Below are 26,389 nucleotides of genomic sequence, written 5' to 3' on the forward strand. Positions count from 1 at the left end.
CTGTAGGATTAGCCACCGTGCTCAAATATCTATCCTGACAGTGCTTGTCCCTAAGGAGCAGCTGGCTCCTGCTCTGCTGGCCAGCCCCAGGGGCAGGAAAGGTGGCAGGGGATGGAGCTGCTGGCGTCAGGGTGCCCACAGAGCTGGGCTGTGAGGAGAAAAGCTGCTTTGCAAATATGATTCGGACTGACCTGAGTTTATTCTGTCACAGTGAATTTGGCATCAAATTCAAAAGAGAAAGCAGAGCTGCTGCACTGTGTGCAGAACTGGCCAGTTCCAGCGTGTAATAAGTTGGCTCAATGCAGTTGCACTTCTTTGCCTTGTTTGGTGGGTCCCCAGTTTGTCTTCATTTTTATTCCTTTCTCTGCCTTCACTCTTCCTGGTCTGTATTTTATAGTCAGTGTCTCTCTGGACTGACTGCACACAGTCTGTCCCCCAGAGCTGGACAGAGTGCAGGATGAATCCCCATGTACAGGCACTTTAAAATGAACTGCTAACAAGAAAAACGAAAGCTCAGCCTCTCTTTGTGGAGAAATATTTAACTTAAACAATTGTGAGGGTTTCTTGTTTCATGTGGCTGATGGCAATGGAAAGATGAAACACTTCGGAGGTGCACTCTTAGGCGTACAAGACCTTTATGGCATCTTCTCTGTGGTTAAGGTAAGTTAAAAGAGAATAGGATATAAACAACTACCTACATAGTCAGGTTTGAAAATGGGACTTAGACATCTTAAATCAAGGTGTAAATACCTTCATAAATCAGGCAGCATGCTATGGCTCTGAGAAGATTTATAAATCAGTTTGGAAGCAGACAACAGCTGAAATAGGAGCAGCATGCTGCAGGTAATCTGTCATAGCTGCCTCTGCAGGAAGCATTTCTGCTCCTCTGACAGTGATCTCAGTGTTGCTGAAGTGGGTGTGAAGGTCACGACAAATTTCTGCCCCACTGGCAATATCCCTGGTCTCTTGTGAGAGATTTCTTTCTCAGCTGCTTTGAGGAACATGCTGTTACTGCTGGTGCTTTAGGAGGTGAGGTACTGGAACACTTTTGAGTGCTACTTGTGTCTGAAATACAATTTAAAGAGAAGCAAAAGTGGCCCAAATGTACAAAAGCTGAGAACCTGACCAGCTAAGAAGGGAGGCACCTCACAAGAGCTTCATGGGGGTAGACGGTTTGGTCTTTTGAAAAGTCCATCAGAATTCCCTGCCTCAGTGACGCAAGTGGGCAAGAACTTCACACCATGTTTGAGCATGGCTAAGCCTCAGACCTGGGCCATGCTATACTGCCCAGAAGCAAATTCTGCCACTTCCAGCAGGGAGATGTGTTTCTCAGTGTGACCAAGCTGCTGCCAGTAGCAAGCACACCTCTTGGTGAAGTCAGCTGATGTTTTTGGTGCTTTTGAAGAAGTCAGTTTCTTTGCACAGCCCAAGTGAGCAAGCAGCATGTGAGACAGAGTGAGGCAAGGGCAGTGCCTTGGCAGACAATGTGCCTATTTCTTTTTACTCATCCGTTAATTCTTTTGAGCAAAGAGAGACAGACAGCAGGTTTGACTGACTGAAATAGAAGAGGCTTTTTGCAAGAACCAAGCACAGAGAGGACAACATGTTAAAACCTTCCTGACAAAAGATGAGCTCTTAGCTCTGGTGTGTCCCTAGCACTGACACCTAGTTATTAGAAATAACCACTCAAACCTGGCTTTATTGGATTTTGTCACAATAACTCCACCAGCAGAGAGTACTGAAAATCCTATCTTAAAACAAATATCAATAATGCATACTTCTGGCCTTTTGTCTAAGACAGGGGATCCTGTTAGAATGCATGGTTATATTAATATATGGCTTTATATCCCATAGGTTTCTATCCTCTTAAGGCAATGGATTTGCATGGCATATTTCACAGACAGAAGGATGATTTTTCAGCACCAATGTGTGCAGTATATAAAGATCACTAACTATAAAACCAAATTACATTTCTGCTCAGGATGGTATTAGAATGGCACCAGAGAGCAGAGCAGGTTTGGTTCAGGAAATGAATGATGCTTCATGTAATCAAATCTGCAGAGGAGATTTGGCAAGAAGGCTGCATACAGACAAACTATTGCTGAGTCTGGACATGGCATTAAGAACATTCATTTTTAAGTTGTGGGGAATCACTAAAGATCTGCAGGAGAAGAAAAGGGCACACAGCCTCCATTTGTTTAAATCAGAGCCAATACTGGCAGAGACACAGGCTCTAATCCTAACTCAGAACAGCGGGGTATTATGCATGCAAAGAGTTAGGGTTGCTCTCTTTGAGGTCTTATTAAATACACTTAGGGTTCAGCACTGCAGGTACTGCAGGCTCCAGACACTCTCAGGTAATGCATTTGTTAGAGAGAGGCAGTGAAGGCACATTATTGCTTTGGGGAGCTGAGTCTTACTAGCAGGAGTGCTGCTCCTAGCAGCAGGCTGTGCTGGAGCTGAAGAAACATGCTGGTTGCTTTGCACATGTGAGCAACCATCCAGCCATGTAAAATCACAATTTAATGTGTTATACCACAGAATGTCTTCCTCAGGGATTAATCTTCCTCCCATCCCTCACAATCAATCAGCTTAATTATACACAAAGCCCATTTTCAAAGTCTCACTCTCTGATCTTCAAGACAGTGTACTCTCCAGGTGATCCCAATAAAATTCACCATATAAAAATAATGGTTAGCCTAGAGGAGCATCTCTCTCTTCTGTTTTCCAAGAACATTACCCACCATAGACCAGTCACCAGCTCATGTGGAGCATTCCCAGCACTCTGCACTGGCCACATGCTTGAATTCTGTGGTAAGAGAAACACTACATTTCAAATGAATGCTGTGTACTCCCCTGCAGCCCTGTGAGGAGGAGAGTGGACGTCCTATTCCTCTGACCTTCCTCACTTCTTCCAGACTGGAAAGTGGAAGGGTTGATTAGAGTTTGCAGGAAGAACCTGCACCAAGGATCTCCTCAAACAGCCTGCACTGCTGATTGCTGTCACTCTGAAAGGCAGCCAGGAGAGGTTTGTCAGTCTCCACCCTTGGAGGCTTTCCAAACACAAATAGACATATCCCTGAGTAACCTGGTTTGATTTCAGTGCTGACCCTGCTTGAACACTGGCTTGACTGGAGACATCCTGAGTCTCTTCCAGCCTCAGCTATCCTCTGATCCTGTGGAACAAGCTGTGTTTTTAAAGTACACAGAAGAAGGTTTGGAGAATTCTGAATGCTATGTTCATAAGCATTTAATGAGAAACAGGAGGCTTGAGCCGGACTCAGCCTGCACTCCTGTGTACTCCAAGTAACACCACTGAAATAAACTGATCTGCAGCACCCATTTGATATCTAGGTATTGTTTGGACTTGAGTTATGTGACAAAATGGTCATGATAAAGAAGTTTTCCAGTGATTTAGAGCTTTCTGCTCAAGCGTTTGAAGGGCAGTTGAGGATTCATTTGCAACCGCAGAGGCCATGTGGTGCTCAGCCAGGGAACACCACAGGATTGCTTGTGCTGGATTTGATTCCATACTCCCATCACAGCTGCTGCCCAACAGCTTCCATAGTAACTCTTGGACTTCACAGGAGGTGACTCAGTGAGGACAAGCTCAGCAGAAGAGCATTCATCAGGACAGCAGCAATAGCACTGTGGCAGAGGTAGAGCTTTTATCCTGAAGAGTTAGCCTAACAGGCAGATACGGCACCTTGGAAGTATTAAGGAGAAGGAAGTTTGGGTATTTGTATGGTCAGCACGGCAGTAAGGCAAGGTGCATCCTTCAGGTCAAAGGACAGTCTTGCTTGTCCCACTGGCAGCATGGAAAGAAGCAATGCAGAATATCCACTAGCATCATACCATGCTGAAACATCTTTCCCTATTTAGAGACCATGTTCTGACAGTGCTAATTTTCACCCTGCAATTCTACTAAGCACAATGCCTGGGAAATTTAGAGATGCTCTGCTTGCTCTGTCTCTGTCTTTGGTGCTTTGCCCTTCAGCTTTCAGAAAGTCCTGTAATATGGACTTAGAGACAAGTTAAAAATAACACTGTATTTCCAACAGCAAGATTTTAAGAATCAGATGTCATCCCACCCGAGCTCAATTAAATCAGGCGGAATCTGCTGAAGCAGCTGGATGGGATCAAGCAGGGTGTGAAAGTTTGTACTCTAGCGCTGGGCAGAGAAGAGAAGTTGGAGATTTCAGCGTGAAGCTGGTTCTGTGTGAAGTGGAGAGTTTCAAGTGTGAATGCATGTATGTGTTCGTGCTTGTGCAGAGGAAAGTAGGGTTGGCAGGGGAGACAGAGGAGACCTTTGTGTTCAGTGCTTCCTCTTGACACAGCTCAGCCTGTTCCCTATCTCCCAGCTTCGCTTCTGAATGTGCAGGACCATGCAGTGGCTCCTTTTTCCCACCATCTTCATCATCCCTTCTACGCAACAGGTAAGTTCAATAAAAAGAAGAAAAAAGATTTCTCCCTTCTGCACTCTGTCCCAGGTTAGAATTTGTGTTTGCTTAAGGACAAAATAAATTGCAGAGAAGCAAATGCCTCATAGAGAATACGGAGCCATACCCTACTCCTGAGCAAATTTTATTTGCAGCTTATTTGCTTCATCAGTCTTGATTGTGGAATTTTTTTTCTTTCTAATGTGTTCATTAATATGATTCACTAGGAAAAAAAAGTGTTAGGGAAGCTTAAACTGTCAGTGACTTAAAATATATATAAGCACAAATGGTTATCTGATGCAGTAAGAGAGCAAACATCTCGTCCATGCTCACATTCCCTGTATTTCTGTATTTATATGTTATAGATACACAGGGGTCTGGCTCCAGGCTAGTTTTACAAGTGAGAAAGGACTGTGTTATGCTTTGCCTCTTAGGAGAACACTTTGAGTGATAGCTTTTGCTGAAGGTATTTGTGTGAAGGGCCAATTTCATTATTTACTTGCTTCATTTTGACAGTCTGTTGGATGTGTAGATGCTGTATTCTTTTACCAAGAGGAGGATGTTCAAAGAGCTGTCTCCCTCTGCTAACTATCTGCATGTTAAAAGCCAAACTATGATAACTGAACATTAGTGATAGGACATTGCCTGCTTTTGCTGTTTGCTTAGCTATGCTCATGCAGACCTTATTCAATCTTTAAAACATAAGAAAACAAACACTACCACATGAAGGGCTGCCATACAATGGTCTCATTTTCTGATCTGCCCATAGGATCAGGAAAAATATGCGGTGGGCTTGTGTGGTGTGGATAGCTTTGGTACAGAAACTTTGGGAAGCAATTAGTAGAAAAATATTTGGCCTGTAAACTTTACAAGCAAAATTCAAGTTTTCACTGTAGTTAAGGAGATTTTGGAGCTAAGTATACTGAGCTTCTCAGTAATTCTACAACTAGATACACAGAACAGATATCTTCTACTACATAATAGAGATATTCTACACATACAACTGGCAGATATTTGCCTAGTGGCATTTTCTTTGCTGGGAAACTGTAGTCTCACACTTCTCAGCTGACATCTTACCCTTAAGAAAAGAAAAATCACTTGCTTAGGTAAAATTCTGTTGGTTTAAAGCACATTTTCATTTGTGAATATAAATGATACTGCCCAAAGCACACAGATTATTTCCCAGGACACATAGCCATTTTGAAATGCACTCTGATATATAACTGGCATGTGGCCAAATTCCTTATAATTCTCTGCTGAAAAAGAAGGAAATGATACGAAAAGAGAAGAAAAAGAGATGAGATGAGAAGAAAAAGAGATGAGATGAGAAGAGAAGAGAGAAGAAGGAAAGTGATTCCTGAAGCAACCATACAGTCTTGGACACAGCTAAATGTATATGAACACCTGTGTGTCCTGTTTCTGGAACAAGCCTTTAAGAAGCCTTGCTCTCCAATGACACACAAAATCCAGTATGGCTTACTGGAAAGGCTTAGCTGTCAAAAAAAGTCTACTTAAGTTAGTTGTTTCTATAGTATTGCTGGATTTGGGCAAAAAGAATTAGAAGAAACCCTTTATGAGCAAATGATCAACAAAATAACACAGTTATGAGTCTGTCTCTAGCGTGCTGCACAGAATACCACATGACATCATTTAATAGTCATTCATTATATGAATTGCCTCTGTGAATTAATATGTATCTTAAAAATCATTCAGCCAAAAGAACTTGAAAGCTGCTACTTTGGAGCTTCATTAGTAGCTGTGGATTAAGATATCGCAAGTAGAGTTGTAAATGACCATGAAAAATGGAAATTAGTGGTAGAAAAAAGCCTTTTAAAAGGTCATTTACTGATGCATGCAATTAGGCCAGCTCAATTAAGCTGTGAGAGCATTCATGGGATATGATACATGAAATGCTGAATTCTGCAGATACTTCCTGTTTGAAAGCTGAACTGAAAGGAAGCGCAGCCAAATGGCCCCTTCCCCAGGGTCCCTTAGTGTCTCTGCTGGAGGTGGTTTCTACATCAGCAGAGAGCTCTGAGGTTCAGAAGAAGAGAAAAACTAATAAGTGAGGCCTCATATGCCCAGAAAAAAACACAGGTGATAGTTTTAAGTGTTCCTGCAGGGCTAGATGGTGATAGTGGCAGCTGATGAGGGGCTGGATCTTGTCTGTCTCTTGCTCTTTGGGCAGCCAGAGCTGCTTGATGAGATCAGCTTCCAAGGCTTACATTGTACTAGTAGCCAAGTGCTGTGTGTGCCCCTACTTAACCATGGACCCAGTCATCCGTGATGAACAGCCATATCACGATCTGCACTGCTGCTGAAATCAGCAACAGGGACAGATTTAAAGCTAAGATCTAAACTGTTCTCTTTCAGATGCAGTTCCTCAGAAAAGCAGATAGAACACAGCTACCTCAGAGAGATCCTTCCATGCTCTCTGCTGACTTCATCTTTCCTATGTGCCTTAGAAAATAAACCCTTCAACACTTTCTTAGCATTTCCTTTTCTTAATTAAAAAAAAAAAAGAGAATATTATAACAATCAAGAAATAAATTCTGAGACAGAATGTGGAAACCAGTAAATTCTGGCTGGGTCTTGACCTCCTACCGCTGACAGAAATCTGCCCTGTAAGCCCTGGATTCAGCACACTTACTCATGCAAAGAGACTCTCTTAGGAGCTGACCTATTAAGCTCAGTGCAACTACCAACCTCCCTTATGAGGATTTGAACTTTGTGTCTAGCACAAGAGAATTTGGAAATACTGGACCACTCCTTCCCAAACAGCTACTCAAATTTTGGAGCAAAAATAACACTCAAAAGGTTTAGTGTTTTTAAAACACTTTAGCCATCAGAAGTGGCACACAGGGTGGTGGCTGGCTACACAACAATGCAGGCAATCACAAGCTAATGAATTTCATGGGAGGGTTGTGGGGAGGAATACTTAAAGTAACTCCACTGTTTACTTTGAAACACTTCCCCTCCACTTTAGCTTGACTACAGTCTTTTTCTATCGAGGCAAAAGAAAGACCCAAGCATGTGTTTTATACCAGCAGAAGGCCAGGCTCTTTGATGAGATGACACCTCAAGGCATGACAGTGACTGATGAAATCAGTCCTCTGTCTCCCACCTAAACCTCAGAGCCTCTCACTTTTTGGATCCTGTGTGATGAGAAATGTTACATATCTTCCTGCAGCTTCACAGTTCTTTGCCTCCCAACATCACTTTATGCTATCCCAGCGACATACAATGCATTCATCTCTCAAAACATCCCACTGTGTGTAAGTTTTCCCACAGCCCACTAAAGAAGCCTGGAGAAAAACCTTCAGGGACCAGTGAAGTCCACCAGCGCAAGGAGGTCTGTCACTGGCCATGCAGATGCCCACCAGTGCCAACCTGCACCCCTGGGGTCAGCTTGGTGAAGGATGGTTGTGGCTGCTGCAAGGTCTGTGCCAAGCAGGCAGGGGAGACCTGCAATGAAGCTGACATCTGTGATCCCCACAAAGACCTCTACTGCAACTACTCAGAAGATGAGCCTAGGTATGAAACAGGCGTGTGTGCATGTAAGTTCTTCTTTCACCTTCCCTGCTTGACATCCAGGAGGGTGGGACCACACAGCTGAATGGTTTGAGGGGAAAGCTCTGCTTGCTGATGCTGCACAGCTCTGTGCTGGCAGCCAACCCTGATTTGGACCTTTCAATGCTCAGTCAGAGAATGAGCGTAGGACTGGGACTATCTTTAAGCTTACCTCTGTGCATGTTGGTGATACCAGTTACTGTGCACCAGCTTGCTGTTCACAGACCTGTTGATGTCTGATTTACAGCCCTGACTTTAAATTATTACTACTATTGTTATTATTACTTATTATATTATCATACTATTATTATTTCACTGGACAGAAATAAAAAAAGCTGTGCCTGGGCTGGAGCTGTGGGTGCAGTACAGGCTGATTACTCTTCAGTGCTCCACGAGCAGGAATCTCATGCTCCTCCTGTGTTAGTAACTGTTGTTTGCCATTTGCAGATCTGGTAGCCGTAGGCTGCGAGCTGAGTGGAGTTTATTATCTTAACGGGCAGTCCTTCCAACCTAACCCACTCTATAAGTGCCTGTGTATCAGTGGTGCAATCGGATGTACACCTGTGTTCACACCAAGGTTAGCAGCAAGTCCCTGCACCAGGGTCACGGGCAGAAAGAAGCCTGGACAATCCACCTGCAGCCCGGGACAGCACAAGCAGCTTCAATCAACAAACTACAGACTGATGCCAGGTGTGCCTGGCTATGCCGGTAAACTTGTGTGTGTGCCTCAGCCTTGCTGCAGCCAGCGGCCCTGGTTCCAGCAGGCAGGCAGGCAGCGCACTGGCAGTTTCTCAGATCTTGCTGAAGGCCACTGCCAGGGTGACTGCTCTGTCCCAATTACCCCTCTTAGTCATAGGTCACAGACTCTTTTCTCCAAACCCGATGAATACAAAAAGCAAAAATCCTTTTGGCTTCTGCCACCAGGGAGTCAGCTAAAGCTACCTTCAACCCATCTTTCTGCAGAGGTTTAGGGCTCATCAGATCAGACCAATTAGGGCTCCTGCTGGACAGCCATTTGGCAGTCTGGGAGCTGTCTCACTTTCTCCTGCTTTGTGGGGTAAGGAGTCTTGCTTTTCACATGCATACATCAACACACTACAGGCATCTTCCTTTAACAGAAAGCAGAAAGTGGTAAAAACTGCCTTAGTGGCTTTCCTGAGTCAGAAAATTCCAGGTCGCTGCAAGGACAATGCTCTCCCTATTTCTTCCCTATTCAGTCTGCCCAAAAGCACACACAGGCTTATCCATGCAGCTGATACTCCCAGCAACCTCACTCTGGCTATGCTGCTAACACTGTTGGACCTTTTCATTTAAGGAAGCACCGTTGCCAGAAGCAGCTGTCCTGGCCCTTTGCTGGTCACAACTACCTGTGCTTGTGCTGTCTTCTTTCCTCTGCAAGTTTCCCTAATGAAACTTTCTTTTGTTACAACTAATGTGGGTACCAGAATGCTGAGCCATTTATTTGGTGCCAGCTTGAATTGTAGGGAAATTATGCCCTGAATCCTCATCATGGAACAATACAATAAAACTACAAGGATCTCAAAGCTTCTTAGAAAGCCTTCACAAAAAGTCTGCTGAGTAAATAGGTTGAGGCACATTGGTCAATCTGCAGATAAATTAATGCACTTTAAAATCCTGAAGTACAGTTTGGACAACTTCTAACACATTGGCAGGGGTAGCAAGTTAGTAAAAACTAACAAAGATGTTAATCAAAGCCTTTGAATAGAAATATTCTTAATGCTGTGTGTAAAGACACAGGCACCTGACTTCAGGTGAAGACAGACTTTATTTCTAGAGAGCATTGTTCTCTGATCCAAGAGAAACAAAAGCATTAAAAACCACAGTCACAATACTATTTGACCTCTAGAAATGTTTTAATAGAGTCTGTGGGGAGCTGTATTTTGGATACCTGGAGGACAGCATCAAGCCATTTACTTTGTAGTGCTTCAGTGAATCCAAAAGCTGACATCCAGCCTTCAGTAGCTGCTTCACTGACTGTAGCACTGCATCTTGTCACACACATTCAGGAACTTGGATCAACTGTGCTCACTTCCTATCTAACTTGGGTTAGGGGCCCAAATGCCTGTCCCTGTGTGGCTCTATGTGCTGAAAGATGCTTTTCTTCAGGTGACAAAAAATCCTCCCAAGAAAAGCACCTTGACATTTTTGTTTCCAAGTGTTTTGTTCCCCATGCAGCAGAAGCACCATGTCAGCTTAGCCATGAATTTCAGCAATGGCTCGATGGGCCAATGCCTACTTTCAAAAGCTTTTTTTCTTTTAATGTGGAGAATAAGTGCCAAGTTTCACTTTCCTGCTCTTGCTTTGTTTTTTGGCTTTCCTTGTCAATATTTACCTGGTTCAGAGACCCAGCGGTGTACCTGGGTCATACTTTAGAACTTGTACCAAGTATAATTGACCATTTCACTTCTCTTTATTTGTTGCAGAACTGTGACAGGCTTTTAATCTCCTTGCCATAGTGAGATCTTTAAATTGCTGCCTGCTTTCCAGGTGTCCTTGTAATTCTGGCAGTGCTCTTACCTGAGTGCACAGATTCCACAGAGTCAATTTTTTTTTCAGAGCTTCTCCATGAACTTTTGCACTGCAATTCTGTTTCTTTCTTTTTTAACCTAACACAGCACAAATCCCCCAGAAAACAGCCTACTGGGTGACACCTAGAAGTGACTGGAGAGTTTTACTCAACACAAACCCTAAAGCTTTCACAATACCTAACAAAGAAACCAACATTAATATTTTCAGCACCCCTTTTCAAGCTATGCTTGGCCTTATATGATTTTCAATATCTCTTCTATTCTGGACATTTCATAACTACCTCTCTCCATGTAACCTTTCCAATACACTGAACCAGAGGGTCAAGCAACAGATGCAATTTCCTAGTGCTTGCTAGGATCTGAGCACCCAGTGTCAGTTAGCAGCTCAGGTAGCTTTTGTATAACTTTGTTCATGGCTCACTTCTAGATTTACCAACAAAAGCATCTTTATGAACAGAAACCAAATGCTTATCCTTTTATGTTCAGTTAAACCTTTTGGGGCTGTTCTGCTGCATAAATAATATATTGCTGTCTCAGTTTACAGAAGCTTACCACTAGTATTGAAGCAAAAGTGCCTAGTACAGGCAACTCCCTGGACACCCTGTTCCAGGACCTGTGGCATTGGCATATCCAGCAGAGTCACCAATGAAAACAGAAAATGTGAAATGAGAAAGGAAAAGAGATTGTGCTTCATCCAGCCCTGTCTGACCAATGTACTGAAGGCAATAAAGGTATTTTCTACTAGAAAGAGTTCCTAAAAGAAAATGAAAATATTGGAAGCAGTGGGAAAATTTACAACCACTAATACAAAATGATTTCTGTTTTTTTTAAGGGTATGAAAAGAATTCTTCCGTGGTTTTTACCTTCAGGTTTCAACAGTAAATCACAGCTAGTACCAGGTGACAGAACAGGAAGAAACAGCCTAAAATTGTGCTGGGGAGGTTTAGGTTGGACATGAGGAACAATTTCTTTCTCTCACGAGTGATCAGGCATTGGAACAGGCTGCCCAGGGAGGTGGTGGAGTCACCATCCCTGGAAGTGTTCAAGAATTATGTGGACATGACACTGAAGGACATGGTTTAGTGGCCATGGTGGCATTAGATTGATGGTTGGACTTGATGATCTCAGAGGTCTTTTCAAACCCAACCAATTCTATGAGTCTATGGGATGTGTAATTTCAAACAAAACAATGTGATGTCCTGAAACACAACTGCTGCTAGCGCTGTGCTGGTGTTGTCACTCAGGAAATACTTCCTAGCTGTTGACTGACAAAGAAAAATAAGATGATGTACAGGACATTTCTGTCAATGATGCAGTATTTTCTTACAGGTTTTCTTTCTCCTGTGTAAAACCTGTGCCTTTATTTGTTCTTATATTAAAGATTCCAAAAGGAAAAACATGTCAACCAACATTCCAGCTTCCTACAGCAGAGAAACTCTCTTTTTCTGGATGCTCAACTGCTCAAAGCTACAAACTAACTTTCTGTGGGGTGTGCTCAGACAAGAGGTGCTGCATACCTAACAAGTCCAAAATGATCACTGTACAGTTTGAGTGTCCCAATGAGGGCTCCTTTAAGTGGAAGCTGATGTGGATAACATCTTGTGTATGTCAAAGGATCTGCACTGCTCCAGGAGATATATTTTCTGAACTCAAAGTTTTATGACAAATGACACCATTGTCTGTAACACAGAGGCTGCAGGAGCACATTCACACCCTGGTGAGCTACCACAACCCCCTTCCACAGCAATGTTTATGGTAAAACTAAACAATTAATACTCAGAGATGTAAAGAGCACCTGGGAAATGGTAGTAAGAGAGCATCTTCTTACCTGCAATTGGTTTAACACGTGGAAACGTGTTCTTGAGAATATTGTCAAGACAAGAACTTTTGGTAACCCAAAAAGGCACAGCAAGGCAGCTTTGCACCCCATTGTAACAAGTCCTTGCCCACAAAGACATGGAAATTCACAGATGCTCTGACTAACCTACTAGAAAAAAGAAAACAACCCTGCAAGACTTAGTCTGTAAGTCTTGATTAACAGGAATTGCAGATAAATCAAATCAACATTTTCTCCTCTCTATCTGCAATAGTAAAACACAGCAATGCTGTTTCAAGCAGAAGTCAACTTTGAGCTCAGATTGATTTTTGCAGCAGATAATCTTTCTCTAGTGTGAATATAAACAAGACACTGGTAAAGGAAGAGATAAGTGGGCATCTGCAGATAAGAGATGTAACATTTCAAAGAAGTGACTATTTTTAGAAGGCTTGGAAAAAACCAAACAAGCTCTCACCAAGTGTTACCACAATGCTTTATCAAACACTTCTGGACTTGTACACTGAAAATTGTGCTTACTTGTATACCTGACTCCAGCTCTGCTAGAAGGATTTACAGCCTTAAGAAATTATTGTATTGATCCATTCTGGTTTGTAACAGTTCACTGCTATTGCTGTCCTGAGACAGGCAAGGATCTGGAAACAGCAGCACATTCTCTTGTGTAGAAGTTCTTACTGTAATATAAAACTCTACTTACCCTGGTAATTATAAATAATAAACCATCTCTCTTGCTTGCATTCTTTTAAGCATGCAAACTTTGTTCTCCAAACAGCCATTATAACTTCACTGTAAGTGTATGTTTTGCTCAGAGGTATATTGTATTATCAAGTGCAACTCATCATTCTTGGCCATGAATCATTAAAATGGTAATTAATACTCCAAGTACCATACTTGAAATAAAATGGTGTTGAATTTTCTGATATTGCTAATATTGATATAAACTCAGAATGCTCCACTATAAGTACAACATGGAAGCAAAATTAAGCCTACAAGCACAACTTAGAGCACTCTGGAATGGCTACTATCCTGAAGAATTTAAGAAATCAATTTCATTAGAGCCTTGCTTTCATCTTTGAGAACTGTGTGCTTTTCTTCTCTTCACAGTGGCTTGTTAAAAAACCAACCTAGCAACAGTGACCCTTCTTTGAAGCAAGGTCTACTTTTAGTTTGATGCCAGCTCAAAGGCTAAGAAAGAAGTGACAGTTTTGGCTGCCACAAGCTCTTTCTTGACAGCACATAGTATGGTAATTTACTGTACAGTTAGAAAGATTTCAAGTTACCTTATGGTGGCAATCTTACAGGCTGGGCCTGTCCTCTCAGAGCTGAGGAAGCTGCTGTCCCAGGCTTCCTTTGGAATTACAATATGCTGCAGCTCACTCTGCTTAAACTGAAGTGGTTGGATGCTTGGGGGAGATGTCAAAAAATAAACTGGTTCTTCCTTTTTTACACAACTATCTTCAGTCTTGGTGCATCTGTTCTAGGCCCACCTTTTGTGGCATCCAGTTCATTGTACTCTTCTATTAGGTCAGATAAAGATGCTATGGCTTCAGAGAAACAGCTCTGTTCCATCCCCTCTATATGCAGATAATGGTGAAGGTGAGCCTATGAAAGAAGAAAAAAATCAGTGTTATCCTCTTTTTGGCAGCTAATTCCTTTGGCTCAATAACCACCATTCAGCCTGTGCTGCAGAGGAGTGTGCAAGTCCTGTAGGAAGATTTAAAGACTTGCATCATGACTTCCATAGTTTAAACACCTGACAACTTGTGTAACAATCCCAATGGGACTACAGTCAGTATTACTGATTTCTTACACATCTACCTTCTCATATTCTGTCTTTTTGGGTAGACCTGATCAAACCATGTGACAGTCTCTTTGTGATACTAGGATTTGCTTCCCAATAATGCAGGAGGTTAATGATTAGTGGCTACAGATGTTATGATGACAGGAGTTGCACCTTTTTCTTGTAGAGTTTCATAAATCTGTCTTTAAGTTCCATGAAAGTTGGTTTCACACAGGTGTTGTTTGCTAAAGCCAGAAGGGAATGGGAATGGCCCACTGGAGGTACTGAACACAAACTCGTTTTCCAGCCCTCTTGATTCCAGGAGATGAAGTGCAGGGAAGGCTTCAACCTATGACACAAAACTTTAATTACCTAAGGAATGTAAAGAACACAAAGCTTGGCTAACAAGCAGTCTGAAATGTTAACATTTAAGCTTTCAGAACTACGCAAGCCAGCTATAACTATAATTTGAATAAGACATTTGAGATGTCAGACTAAAACATTGTGTCTATTTTAAATTTAAATTGCAAGCTCCAGCTCACTTTAATGTATCAAGGTTTGAAAAAAACAAACAGTTACAAGCATCAATTTCTGTAAAGGGCCTGCAAGGACTCTGGGATTTAGGAGAGAGGCAGAGTAACACCGTGTGGGGACAATCGCTCTACCTGTAGTTTAGGAAGAAGTGAAATGTTTTAGATCCTCAGCAAATCTCCCCATGCACTCCTGGCTGCCTGCAAATTCCATTCTGTACACAAAGCTTGCTTGCCTTTTCTGTCACAACTATGCAGATCAACAGTGTAAAAGACAGAAGGCTAAGAAGGCAGAGGAGGATTCCCTGTCTACAGGAAAGTAGCCATGAAAGAGTGGGAGCTCCTCTTCAGCAAAACATGCCAAACTTCTACTACAAAATTTATTCCTCCAACACCCTTTTGGAAAGTCAGGATTTGCTTTCTTTTTTATTTTGGAGAATGAAAGGAGCAGCACAGGGACACCTTGACAAGCCTCTTTACTTTGAAATCCAAAAATGTTCTAACTTATTCATAAAATCAATTACATTTCTTTCCCTCCTGAAATATTTTTTTCTATGTATCTATATCTATCTCTGAGTAAACACATTTGGTATTGAAATTCTTCAAATGGAAGTGAGAGAGCTCTGGACAACTGAGAGCAGTTTCAATGCCAAATGTCATGACTAGCTGGCAATACAAACCTCTCAATATTTCTGCGGAGGTCTGACACCTGCACGTTTCCTCGGACCAGAAGTGCACAGGCAAGGTAGAGGCTGTGCTTTGGATCTGCTTGAATTAGTTGGTGATCTCTACTAAAAGCATCTGAAAACATCTGATCCAACCTAAGCAAAAAGAAAACAGAGTTATCTACTCTTACTAAAGCAGGTTACAAAAATTCTTCAGAATGTCCACCTTCAGGCTTTTGATGTTCATAAAATTCTGGAGGTAAAGGTTCATTTAACCTGGGACCAGAGGTGGCAAGAAAAAAGGATTCAAACCTTTATATGTACAGCATTAGACATCTTCTAAAAACAGACCAGAACAAATTTTCTCCTCTCTGCTCCCAGATTCATTTTTCTCCTCTCTTCTCCTTCATGTTACAAGCCACTGTTGAAAGGGCTGGAATACCTCTGCTAAGAGGATATACTGAGGGAGCTGGGGTTGGTCAGCCTGGAGAAGGGAAGACTCCAGGGAGTATCTTAGAGCTGCCTTCCAGTACCTGAAGGGATCCTGCAGGAATGCTGCAGAGGGACTTTTCATGTGGGTGTCTGGCAATAGGACATGAGGGAATGGTTTGAAGCTGAGGGAGAGTAGGTTTAGACTGGATCTTAGGAAGAAGTTCTTTAGTACTTCTTCCTAAGGGTGGTGAGATTGTAGAACAGGTTGCCCAAGGAGGCTGTGGATGCCTCCTCCCTGGGAGTGTTCAGGACCAGTTTGGATGAGGCCTTGAGCAGCTGCATCTATTTGAGACATCTCTTTGCCCGTAGCAGGGAGGTGGTGGACTTAAACCTTAGCACTTCTACCCTTAGTTTTGCTATAGAATGGAATGTTTAAAATTAAAGCTTTGGAAGAATGAGAAAGTAAGCTTCAAATGTAAGTATTTTTTCTTACCTTCTCGAAGGTACATTAACATCAGCCAGTGTATACAGAGGAGTCAAGCTCGAAACTAAGTAATGAAGCCGAGGAAAAGGAACCAAATTCATGCTGATTTCATTCAGATCCATGTTAAGGGAACCTTCAAACCTTGCAGAACTGAGAAATTAACAAAGTGTCATAAATTAAGCAAATTACTTCTGTTCTGTAAAAAAATGTTACATTTGTTTTGCAACTGTTCTGTACAATAGAACAGGAAAACAATGCAGTGTTCAGGAAACTCTTCATGTATAATTAACCACACTTCCAGATTTGGCACTAACAGTGCTATATCTTATTTACTTGCACTTCTCATTATAGAACAATAAACCATCAGAGTGAGACCTTGTTTCCTGACTGCTTTTCAGTATGTGGACATAGCTGCTGAACACCAGTTTTAATAAAGGGGCTCCAATAAACCACGCATGACTTAGCATTCCTGACAGGCTGTTTAGAAGAAAAGCAGGCCAATACTTCAGAAGTATATTTCACCAGGAGCTTCTTGCAGCAAGAGACAGTGACAGTAATCCAACTGGCCTAGAAAGGCAAAGCTCCCTGGGCTCCACTATACATTAAAGGAAGACAATATCCTTCTGCCTATAAACCTCTTCAGTTCTGAGACTATCATGGCTTGAGCAACACCACTGCAACCAGAATACCTCCAAATACTTTACTGTGGAGTCACATCAAATAGAAACAATTGATATTGAGCTGATGCAGACCTACACATTTGCAGCACACAGTACCTACTTTTACAGAGTAACATGTAACTTCACCTTGTCAGGTTCAGCAGCAGGTTGGCTATGATATTGTTCATTGCATCAAATGGCTTCTCCTGCACAGCTCTTGCACCGCCTGCACTTGATGTTACCAAACTCTTTGGCTTCACAGTTGACCCCAGCTTCCCAGAATTGATCATCTGATGAATTTTATTAACTATATCAAACAGAGACTTTGAGGGGGGAAAAAAAAGTATACAAGAAGTGTTGAGCACAAAGGTTGCAGATCCTGTATCCCAATTTTTCATTTCAATTAATGTTAAAGAAAAAGCTAAAATGTTGCAATGTCAGTTCATAGATTAAACCTATAGTCAAAAGTCCAACTTTTGATCATAGAATCAACCAGCTTGGAAGAGACCTCCAAGATCATCCAGGCAAACCTAGCAACCTATCACCCAGACCATGGCACTAAGTGCCTCATCCAGGCTTTTCTTCAACACCTCCAGGGACAGCGACTCCACCACCTCCCTGGGCAGCCCATTCCAATGCCAATCACTCTCTCTGGCAACAATTTCCTCTTAACATCCAGCCTAGACCTCCCCTGGCACAACTTGAGGCTGTATCCCCTTGTGCTGTTGTTAGTTGTCTGGCAGAAGAAACCAAACCCACCTGGCTACAGCCTCCCTTCAGGTAGTTGTAGAGAGCAATGAGGTCTGCCCTGAGCCTCCTCTTCTGCAGGCTGCACACCCCCAGCTCACTCAGCCTCTCCTCCTAGCTCCAGCTCACTGAATTGTTTCTAAAGATCTGTAACTTCCCTATGACAAACCTGCAGGCAGAAATCCAGGCTGGGTACAGAGTGGGTTGAGAGCAGAGACTTGGGGGTACTGATAAGAAGCTCAGCGTGAGCTAGCACTTTGTTCATGCAGCACAGAAGGCAGATGTGTCATGAGCTGCAGCAGGGGCATGTGGCCAGGAGGGTAAGGGAGGGGATTTTGCCCCTTTACTCGGGTGAGAACCACCTTAAATTATGCATCCAGTTCTGGTGTCCCCAGCATAAGGACACAGAGCTATTAAGTGAGTCCAGAGGATGGCCACAAGGATGATCCAAGGGCTGGAGCACCTCTGCTATGAGGACAGGCTGAGGGAGCTGGGGTTCTCCGGCTTAGAGAAGATTCTGGGGGTACATGAGAACTGCATTCCAATACCTGAAGGGATCTTAAAGGAAGGCTGCAGAGGGACTTTTCCTAAGGGTGTCCTGTCTCTAGACAAGGGGGAATGGTTTCAAGCTGACTGGATCTTAGGAAGAAGTTTTTCACTAGAAGAGTGGTAAGACTCTGGCACAGGTTGCCCAGGGAGGTTGTGGATGCAGGGCCAGGTTGGATGAGGCTTTGAGTGGCCAAGTCTAGTTGAAAGGTGTCCCTGCCTGTGGCAGGGAGATAGAAGTATATGATCTCTGAGGTCCTTCCAACCTAAGCCATTCCATGGTGATTCTGTGTACACAGCTTGCCTCAGAAGTTTGAATTTTACTGAACTATTCATAACTCTCATCTTCTGCAATTACATTTTAAATGTTCACAATTTCTGTGAAAGCAAAATATCTTCTCTAAGTAGATCTCACTTTCTTTTTTCATAAGCAAACAGCAAGAGACTCATCAAGGGACTATCCTTATGTTACCCTTACCAGTAATCAGTAAAGTCTGTTGGAATTTGGAGTGGTTAGTTCCTTTAGGATTCTACTAATACTATGCACAAATTGATTGCTCAAAGCATCTAAGGCTTCCAGCCTCAGTAAACAAAAGCTTCTCACTGTTTACTTTGAAATAGACATGAAAAGACTCACTCCGGAAGACAGTGAAGGTGCAGAGCAGTTTTTAGTGATACTTGCATTAATTTCAAAACCTGAAAGTGACTTAGGAGTTCAATTACCACTTTTAAACAAAACGAAGCCATGTTTTAAGACTTAGTACTCAAACCAACACACAGAAGGAAGAAACAGTTCCTATGTGCAGTCTCATAAAAAAAGATATGGACAGAAATAGAACATTATTTCTTACTTCATTCTCTATTGGTAGCACACAGTCTGCATGTTCATTAAGCTCCTTCATTGCCAGAACACTGTTATATGGAGAAGTAATAACATCATCTTCACCAGAGGGATAGACTGAAGTAACAAATCTATACACTTCTGGGAATTCATCCTCAAGTAAGTTTAGTACAAAAGTTCCAAGCCCAGATCCTGTCCCTAAGTATGAATGAAGGCAGAATGACAGAAGATAAAAGGTTCTTCATGTTAGCTTATATGAGTCTTATATGCTGGAAACACACAACTTGTCAGCTCTCTACATTCAGTAATATCTTCTGAAGCATTTGGCTGACAGTAGAAGTTGCTGAGATGTAAACTAAAGCAGGAAGTTTTTTAGCAGACAGCAAAATAATTAAGTGATAAAAAAATATTTCCCACAGTATAGCCAACAGGATGAAGCAAACAAACATTCCTGCAAACCAAAACCATCCTATCCCATAACCAACAATTTTCAGACCCTTTTACTTTGATTTCTTAAAGTTTTATTGCAGAATTAAAGAAATCTGTTTAAAAGCATCAACTCCTCCAAACAATTATTTACTTTCTTTATAGTTTTCTCATTCTCCAGTCAAACCAGAACAATCCTGCTGCACTGTGTTCAGATCTAAGAACTGAACTGTGGGTTTTGTGTCTTGGAGCTACGAACAAGACAGCAATTTTCTGCAATAACAGAAACAATATCTGGAGGGTCTCTCAAATTAAGCAAAGAAGGTTCTCGACACAATTCTTGCTTCACATTTAGAGCTGTTTTCTGTGGCTTTTTCCACATCATAACCAGTTATAATGCATGCTCCCCCCACATTCCTGGGAGAGGAAGGCTTAGTTCCAATACAGTAACGATAATTGGCACTGCAAGGGATTCTTCCTTCTGATTTAATAACAAAGCAGCCAAGCTGGATTCAAGAGAATTATGTTGAAAGAACACAGAAAACCAAACTTTTCTTAAGCAACATTAGAAGTCTCCTTCAAACCCTCTCAGAACATACTTTTCCTGTGATTAAAAGCCAACTTGATTAGGAGAATGATGTCAGTGTCCTGAGGCCACTGTCCCTTCTTCTGATCCACAATACCTTGGTGCTCCCTTGGATTTGGTCCCTGTATTAATTCACTCACTGCCTCATATTTACCATTGCAGCTGTACTTTTGTTCTTGGTAGCACTTCCCTTAGCCCATGATTAGGGCTCCTCAGCACTCCAACACAACAAATAAATGACTACAGACCCACTTAATTGGGCTGTGTTCAGTGGTTTATTCTGCATTCTGACCTATGGCAATTATCACACTCATCTTTTCAAGAGCCAGGTTTTCCTTGTGTTTTTTTCCCACCTGTAGCTGCTGAAATCGTATTATTAAAAAATAACTTACCACCTCCCATAGAATGAATGATGAAGAAACACTGCAGACAGTCACAATGTTCTGCTGCTTTCCTCAGCTTTTCCACAATGCTTTCCCTGTACTGACAGCCATACACCTTATGGCCTACAGCCCTGAGGATATAAAAAGTGGTTTAAAAAAAACAAATACAATGATCCAATCTTTCAGTATTTCAACTTCTCCTGTCTGACATTTTAGAGTTGAGAGCCCAGAGCTGGGTACAACACCTAATTTGTGTCAGTTGCTAAACTGCAACTACATCATGTGACTATAGGAGTCAGGTTATGGTTTTGTGGGTAGAAGCAGCACTAAATCGTAGAATCAAGCAGGTTGGAAGAGACCTCCAAGATCATTCAGGCCAACCTAGCACCCAGCCCTAGCCAGTCAACTAGACCATGGCACTAAGTGCCTCATCCAGGCTTTTCTTCAACACCTCCAGGGACAGTGACTCCACCACCTCCCTGGGCAGCCCATTCCAATGCCAATCACTCTCTCTGGCAACAACTTCCTCCTAACATCCAGCCTAGACCTCCCCTGGCACAACTTGAGGCTGTCCCCTTGTGCTGTTGTTAGTTGCCTGCCAGAAGAGAACAATCCCCACCTGGCTACAGCCTCCCCTCAGGAAGTTGTAGAGAGCAATGAGGTCTGCCCTGAGCCTCCTCTTCTGCAGGCTGCACACCCCCAGCTCCCTCAGCCTCTCTTCACATTTTTGGAGTGTGCACTGTGTTTTGTACCAATAAGGAAATAAACTCCCATGCTGGATAATCAGGTTGTAATTATGAAGTAAAAACTACAGCCTCCTCAGCACTAAGGATACCTCTACGTAATATGTGTATTGAGCTTCTTTTGACTACCATGCAAGTCAGCTGCTACCAGTAACAAAAAAACCCCAAAGAGTTAATTCTCAACACACTTGTCTGCTAGATGGTAAAGTTACAAGATGCTTTAGTCTGTGTATTGCAATCTCCTTCAGAACACTTGCTGATTTGCTTTCCAGCCTGTAGTGCACTGAGTATCATCTGAGGCATGCTGAGGTCTTGGTGAAAATGAATTTATTCCCTTAACCAATCTTTTTGTCAATTTCTCTTTTTGCTAATGTGGTTTAGATGTACAAAGCCGGACTCTGTGGTGCTTTGAAATAAGAAGTGCATTTGTTCGGATACCTCACTTCCACAGTAGCTACGCAGTCTCTAACTACCTTATGGCTTTGAGTGAGCAATGGAAGTAGCTAAACACCAAAGAAAGAAAAACACAAAGCATCTTCTTTTGAAATAGAAAATCAAAAAAGAGGAACAACAACAGAAAAAAAGACAAAATGATGTATCAGCAGAATTATCCTTCTGTAAAAGGCTTTTCAAAGCCATCCTCCAGGCAGCAGTGACTCCAAAGTTTACTGCTACTATGCTGCAGCTCCCCAGGTGCAGAAGGAACCAGAAAGCTACAGTTAACATTTCCCTTTTCAAATGCCATTTAATTAGCTGCAAAGAAATGTTTTCTAAAGAGGTTCTCACCAGTTGTTTCCTGAACCAGAAACATCTGTGATAAGCTGCTTGCTATCAAACACATCCCTCAATGGTCCTTGCAGAATTTCATTTACCACACCCTCCTCCATGTCAATCAACAGAGCCTTTGGGAAAGAGAAAAAAATTAAAATTCACTCAGTAAACAAATCACCCCTTCAAATAAATATTAATTGACAATACAAAAGGCATGTTTTTGTCTACTGGACTCCAGAGAAGCTTTTTAGTTGTTAACTAAGAAACCAATTAGATTCCCCTTGGCTAATCTGCTAGAAATTGTTCCATAAAGGACAGCATTTCAGATAATGCAAGAACATTTTCTTTAGAACATTTTGCCCCAATGCTTAGGAGTAAAGAAAGCAAAGTATTTTTCTATTTACAATTCTCTTGCTTAATCTCTTGAAGTGCCTCAAAAAAACACACTCCTTAGAAAATTCAAATAAAAACTTGGTTGGTAATAGCAACAATCATTTTGTTCACATTATAACTGAAACTGCTCAACGAGACTGGCAGCAAACTTCATTGCTCCACCGAACCATAGAGGATACTGTTACAAATTCCACTACTCCAAGTAGTATTTAAAAAACATATGTAATTTTAAAGACCTTGTGAACATCCCTAGAGAGTTGGACATAAATATGCAATGTAAAAAGAGTGACCTTTACAGACTGCCTCACCCGTGCTTTTAAAGAGCAGATTTTTCCTTGGTAAATATCAGCCCCATCGCCACCGCTCCTGAAACAGAGAAACATCTAAGCTTAGAATTGTCATTGAAAACTCACAGAATGGCTTGGGTTGGAAGGGACCTCATCCCACAGCAATCTCCAGAGCTCACATGATGCTTCTGGCCAAAACAACTTCCTATACAAGTCCTATAGCACCAGTAAATCCAGGTAGAGCAGTTCTGTTTCTCTTCAGGGACTCACAGAGCTCAGAGGGGTGAAAAAAACCCACTAAAATCAACACTTAAAATCATAGAATCATAGATTCAGTCAGGGTTGGAAGGGACCACAGGGATCACCTAGTTCCAAGCCCCCTGCCATGCCCAGGGACATCCTACCCTACATCAGGCTGGCCAGAGCCCCATTCAGCCTGGCCTTAAACACCTTCAGGGACAGGGCCTCAACCACCTCCCTGGGCAACCCATTCCAGGCTCTCACCACTCTCATGGTAAAGTACTTCCTCCTCATGTCCAGCCTGAAACTACTCATCTCCAGCTTTGCTCCATTCCCCCTAGTCCTGTGACTCCCTGATATCCTGAAAAGTCCTTCCCCAGCTTTTTTGTAGGCCCCCTTCAGATACTGGAAGGCCTTCTTCATCCTACTGCTCTGTCATCTTTCATGCCAGCCCACATCTTCAATCAATTTGATTAAATTGCTGGAAAAAAATATCCCTGCATTTAGACTTCATTGCTGTCTACAACTAGAGGGGACATTGTGGAGAGGCTGCTGTTGGTCTGCTCTCACAGGTAACTGGAGACAGAACAAGGGAGAATGGCTTCAAGCTGAGACTGGGGAGGTTTAAGTTAGACATTAGGAAAAAGGTTTACACTGGGACAGTGGTCAGGGACTAGAATGAGCTTCCCAGGGAGGTGACGGAGTGATCCATCCTGGATGTGTTTAAGGGTCATTTGGATGTGGTACTTAGGAATATAGTCTAAGGCAAATCTTGTAGAGTAGGGTTATAGGCTGGACTTGGAGATCCTGAGGGCTTTGCCAACCTGGACGTTTCTGTGTAATTGCTTGGAATCCCCTAGACTTAAGATATGCATTTCTGCATTTTAACGGCAGAAGGAGGAAAACAAACCCAAACTATTTCAATTCCTTTAATTACTGAAGTAGAGTTAAAATGAAAAGGTTGAAGGTAGTGTTTTAAGGAGAATACAAAGAAATCTTTTTCTAGCACAAACTCTGACCTGAAACAAAGACAACTGTAGCTTGGGTTAAGAGAAGACATTAGAATTGTGGATCTACCATGTAAAACTCATGAGCTGCTTGATAAGAAGACTTACCTTGTATCCACATTCCTAAAGAAACTGCTTAATGCTTCATCATAAATCCCTTTCTAGAAGAAAACAACACAACATAAGATGCTGTACAACGTCAGAAATTTTCAGTGCTTTTTCAAAGGATAATTTCAGTCACAAAGAACCTCTGAAGAGCATTTGTCAAGATTAAACAACAACTCTTCCTTAATTCCTAAAGATTTGGGATTTCACTGAAGATCCCAGTGCAATTATTATATTGAATAGCTTCTGCTTAGCTGACTCAGTTCATGACTGACAGCACAGTCATGGGCTCCATGCCCATAGCAATACCTGTGAAGTTCTGTGGAAAGGAAACACATCACACTCCGCCAGTTATCTCTAAGCTCTGGTGAAGGGTGGGAAGCAAATTACTTACCCTACCATAAAACTAAAAGAGATTTGGTGTTATTATTTTACAGACTGCTCACCATACTCCTGAAGACCTAAGCAGAACTTGGAATTCAGTTCCCTACCAAGCTAAACCTCAAAGACTCTCTGTATGCATATGAACTTCACTGCCTTTTTACAGCTGTTTCAACAGACTGCATTGAGAAGGGCTGCTCATCAGTGGTTGTCAAATATTTTGAGGATTCTAATTCAGGTCACAGAGTCAACCAGGTTGGAAGAGACTTCCCAGGTCATCCAGTCCAACCTATTGCCCAGCCCTGTTCAATCACCCAGACCATCGCACTAAGTGTCCCATCCAGTCTTGAACACCTCCAGAGACAGCAACTCCACCACTTCTCTGGGCAGCCCACTCCAATGCCAATCACTCTCTCTGGCAAGAAATTCCTTCCCAGGAAAGAGTATCTTTGTAGTCATGGAAGAGGAATGCATTTTGGTTCATGGTACTCAGCACAATCCTGCATGCTTTACACCACTATTTTGGCCAGCACAAGATTAATGTAAGAATGCTGGAGGTTATTTAGAAGGGTTTGCAGGTTGGATGTGAGGAGTAAGTTCTTCATAACCAGTGATAAAATACTGGAACAGGTTGCCCAAGGATGTGGCCGAGTCCTCATCCCTTGAGACACTGAAAATCAGACTTGATGTAGCCCTGGGCACACTGACCTACTTGGAGGTGTCTCTGCTCACTGCAGAGTGGTTAGACTAGATAACCTTTGAGGTCCCATCCTTCCAACCCGATGTATTCTGTGACTTTATGTGCTAACAGGAAAAGAAAGAGAGGCTCTGGTGGGCTGCTCTTTTGCTTTACTGCCAGCGCCAAAGAACTTGCACTGAACAATCCTCTTCTTGCACTAACTGCCTCCAACCTGGCACACGTCTGCCTGCAGGGCTTTGCAAGGCAGAAAGGAAGGAGAAGGCTGACCTGCAACTGGAGACGTGGGAGTGGTTTTGCTAACAGTGAAGTCACTGTACCAGCAAACAAATACAGCGCTTTGCGGACAGGGTAAGGAACAAGGAACAAAGGCAGGAGGGGAAGCGGGGCGGGAGGGGAAAGCGACGCCGTTACCTTGTTGACGGCAGCGTGCTCCCGCAGCGCCAGGTCCCAGAAGCGGCAGCCCACCTGGTTCCCGCACTGCCCCACTGCAAAGAGGGCACAAACACGGGTCAGGCACCGGGAGAGAGAGGAAGGGAGAGACGAGAAGAACTACACGCCACGGCCCCTTACCCTGCACCACCACTGACTGGGTCATAGCGGCGCAATCAGCGGCTGCCGCCTCTTCGAACTCGGCGCCCGGAAGCCGCGTCCGTTACCGTCAGCAGCCTTTCCAACGCACCGCCCTCTTCCTCCTCCCTCCCTCCCGCCCTTTTCTCCTGCGGTGGAACGCCCTGTCCACGGGCTGAGTTATCCGCCGCTTACCCGCCGCGATGGAATAGACCATAAGCTGGCGTGGGGGTGTGTGTGAGGCTGGCCCTTGGCGGGCTTTGTGGCGGCTGTGTGGGCGCGGATGGGGCCGCCAGGTCCTAAAGGGCGCCAGTCGGAGGGAGCGGTCTGTGGCTGTAGGTGCCGGTGGCAGCGGCTGCTTCTGAGGGATTCAAGGCTTGGCGTGTGAAGAGGTTTGCACAGAGAGAAGCTCAGTGGCAGCATGAAAACCACTCATGGAATGGTTTTGAAAAGACTGAAAAAGACATTTAGCATCATCAACCCTTACGTAACTCGGCCAAGTCATAGAAAAATAGAATGGTTTAGGTTGGAAGGGACCTCAAAGCTCATCCAGTTCCAACCTCCTGCCATAGGCAGGGACACCTCCCACGCGAACAGGCCTCGTCCAACCTGGCCTGGAACGCCTTCAGGGAGGGAGCGGATCCACAGCCTCCCTTGGCAACCTGCTGCTGGGTGCTAAACCACGGCGCTGTGCTTTCTGAACACCTCTGGGCACCCGCAGAGC

The 26,389-nt window shown here is 43.1% G+C and overlaps 2 protein-coding genes across 2 annotated transcripts; one reads left to right on the plus strand and one right to left on the minus strand.

Moving 5' to 3' along the window:
* The first annotated feature begins 594 nt into the window (after window positions 1-594).
* Window positions 595-13,843, plus strand: CCN6 (cellular communication network factor 6). Its single transcript, XM_064170116.1, has 7 exons — window positions 595-660; window positions 3,203-3,306; window positions 4,338-4,436; window positions 7,731-7,996; window positions 8,457-8,699; window positions 11,096-11,289; window positions 11,940-13,843. The coding sequence occupies exons 1-7, from the start codon at window positions 595-597 to the stop codon at window positions 12,219-12,221; spliced, it is 1,254 nt and encodes a 417-aa protein (XP_064026186.1). The 3' UTR covers window positions 12,222-13,843.
* On the minus strand, window positions 12,854-25,763 carry TUBE1 (tubulin epsilon 1). Its single transcript, XM_064170235.1, has 12 exons — window positions 25,669-25,763; window positions 25,510-25,583; window positions 24,021-24,073; window positions 22,687-22,744; window positions 22,001-22,116; window positions 20,481-20,602; window positions 19,087-19,274; window positions 17,090-17,265; window positions 16,293-16,433; window positions 15,383-15,523; window positions 14,347-14,521; window positions 12,854-13,994 (listed from the first exon to the last, which is right to left on the minus strand). Exons 1-12 carry the CDS (start codon window positions 25,691-25,693, stop codon window positions 13,836-13,838), a joined length of 1,428 nt encoding a protein of 475 aa, XP_064026305.1. The 5' UTR covers window positions 25,694-25,763; the 3' UTR covers window positions 12,854-13,835.
* Window positions 25,764-26,389: the final 626 nt, after the last annotated feature.

This window comes from Pogoniulus pusillus, chromosome 33, assembly GCF_015220805.1.
Source record: "Pogoniulus pusillus isolate bPogPus1 chromosome 33, bPogPus1.pri, whole genome shotgun sequence".
Lineage (NCBI taxonomy): Eukaryota > Metazoa > Chordata > Aves > Piciformes > Lybiidae > Pogoniulus > Pogoniulus pusillus.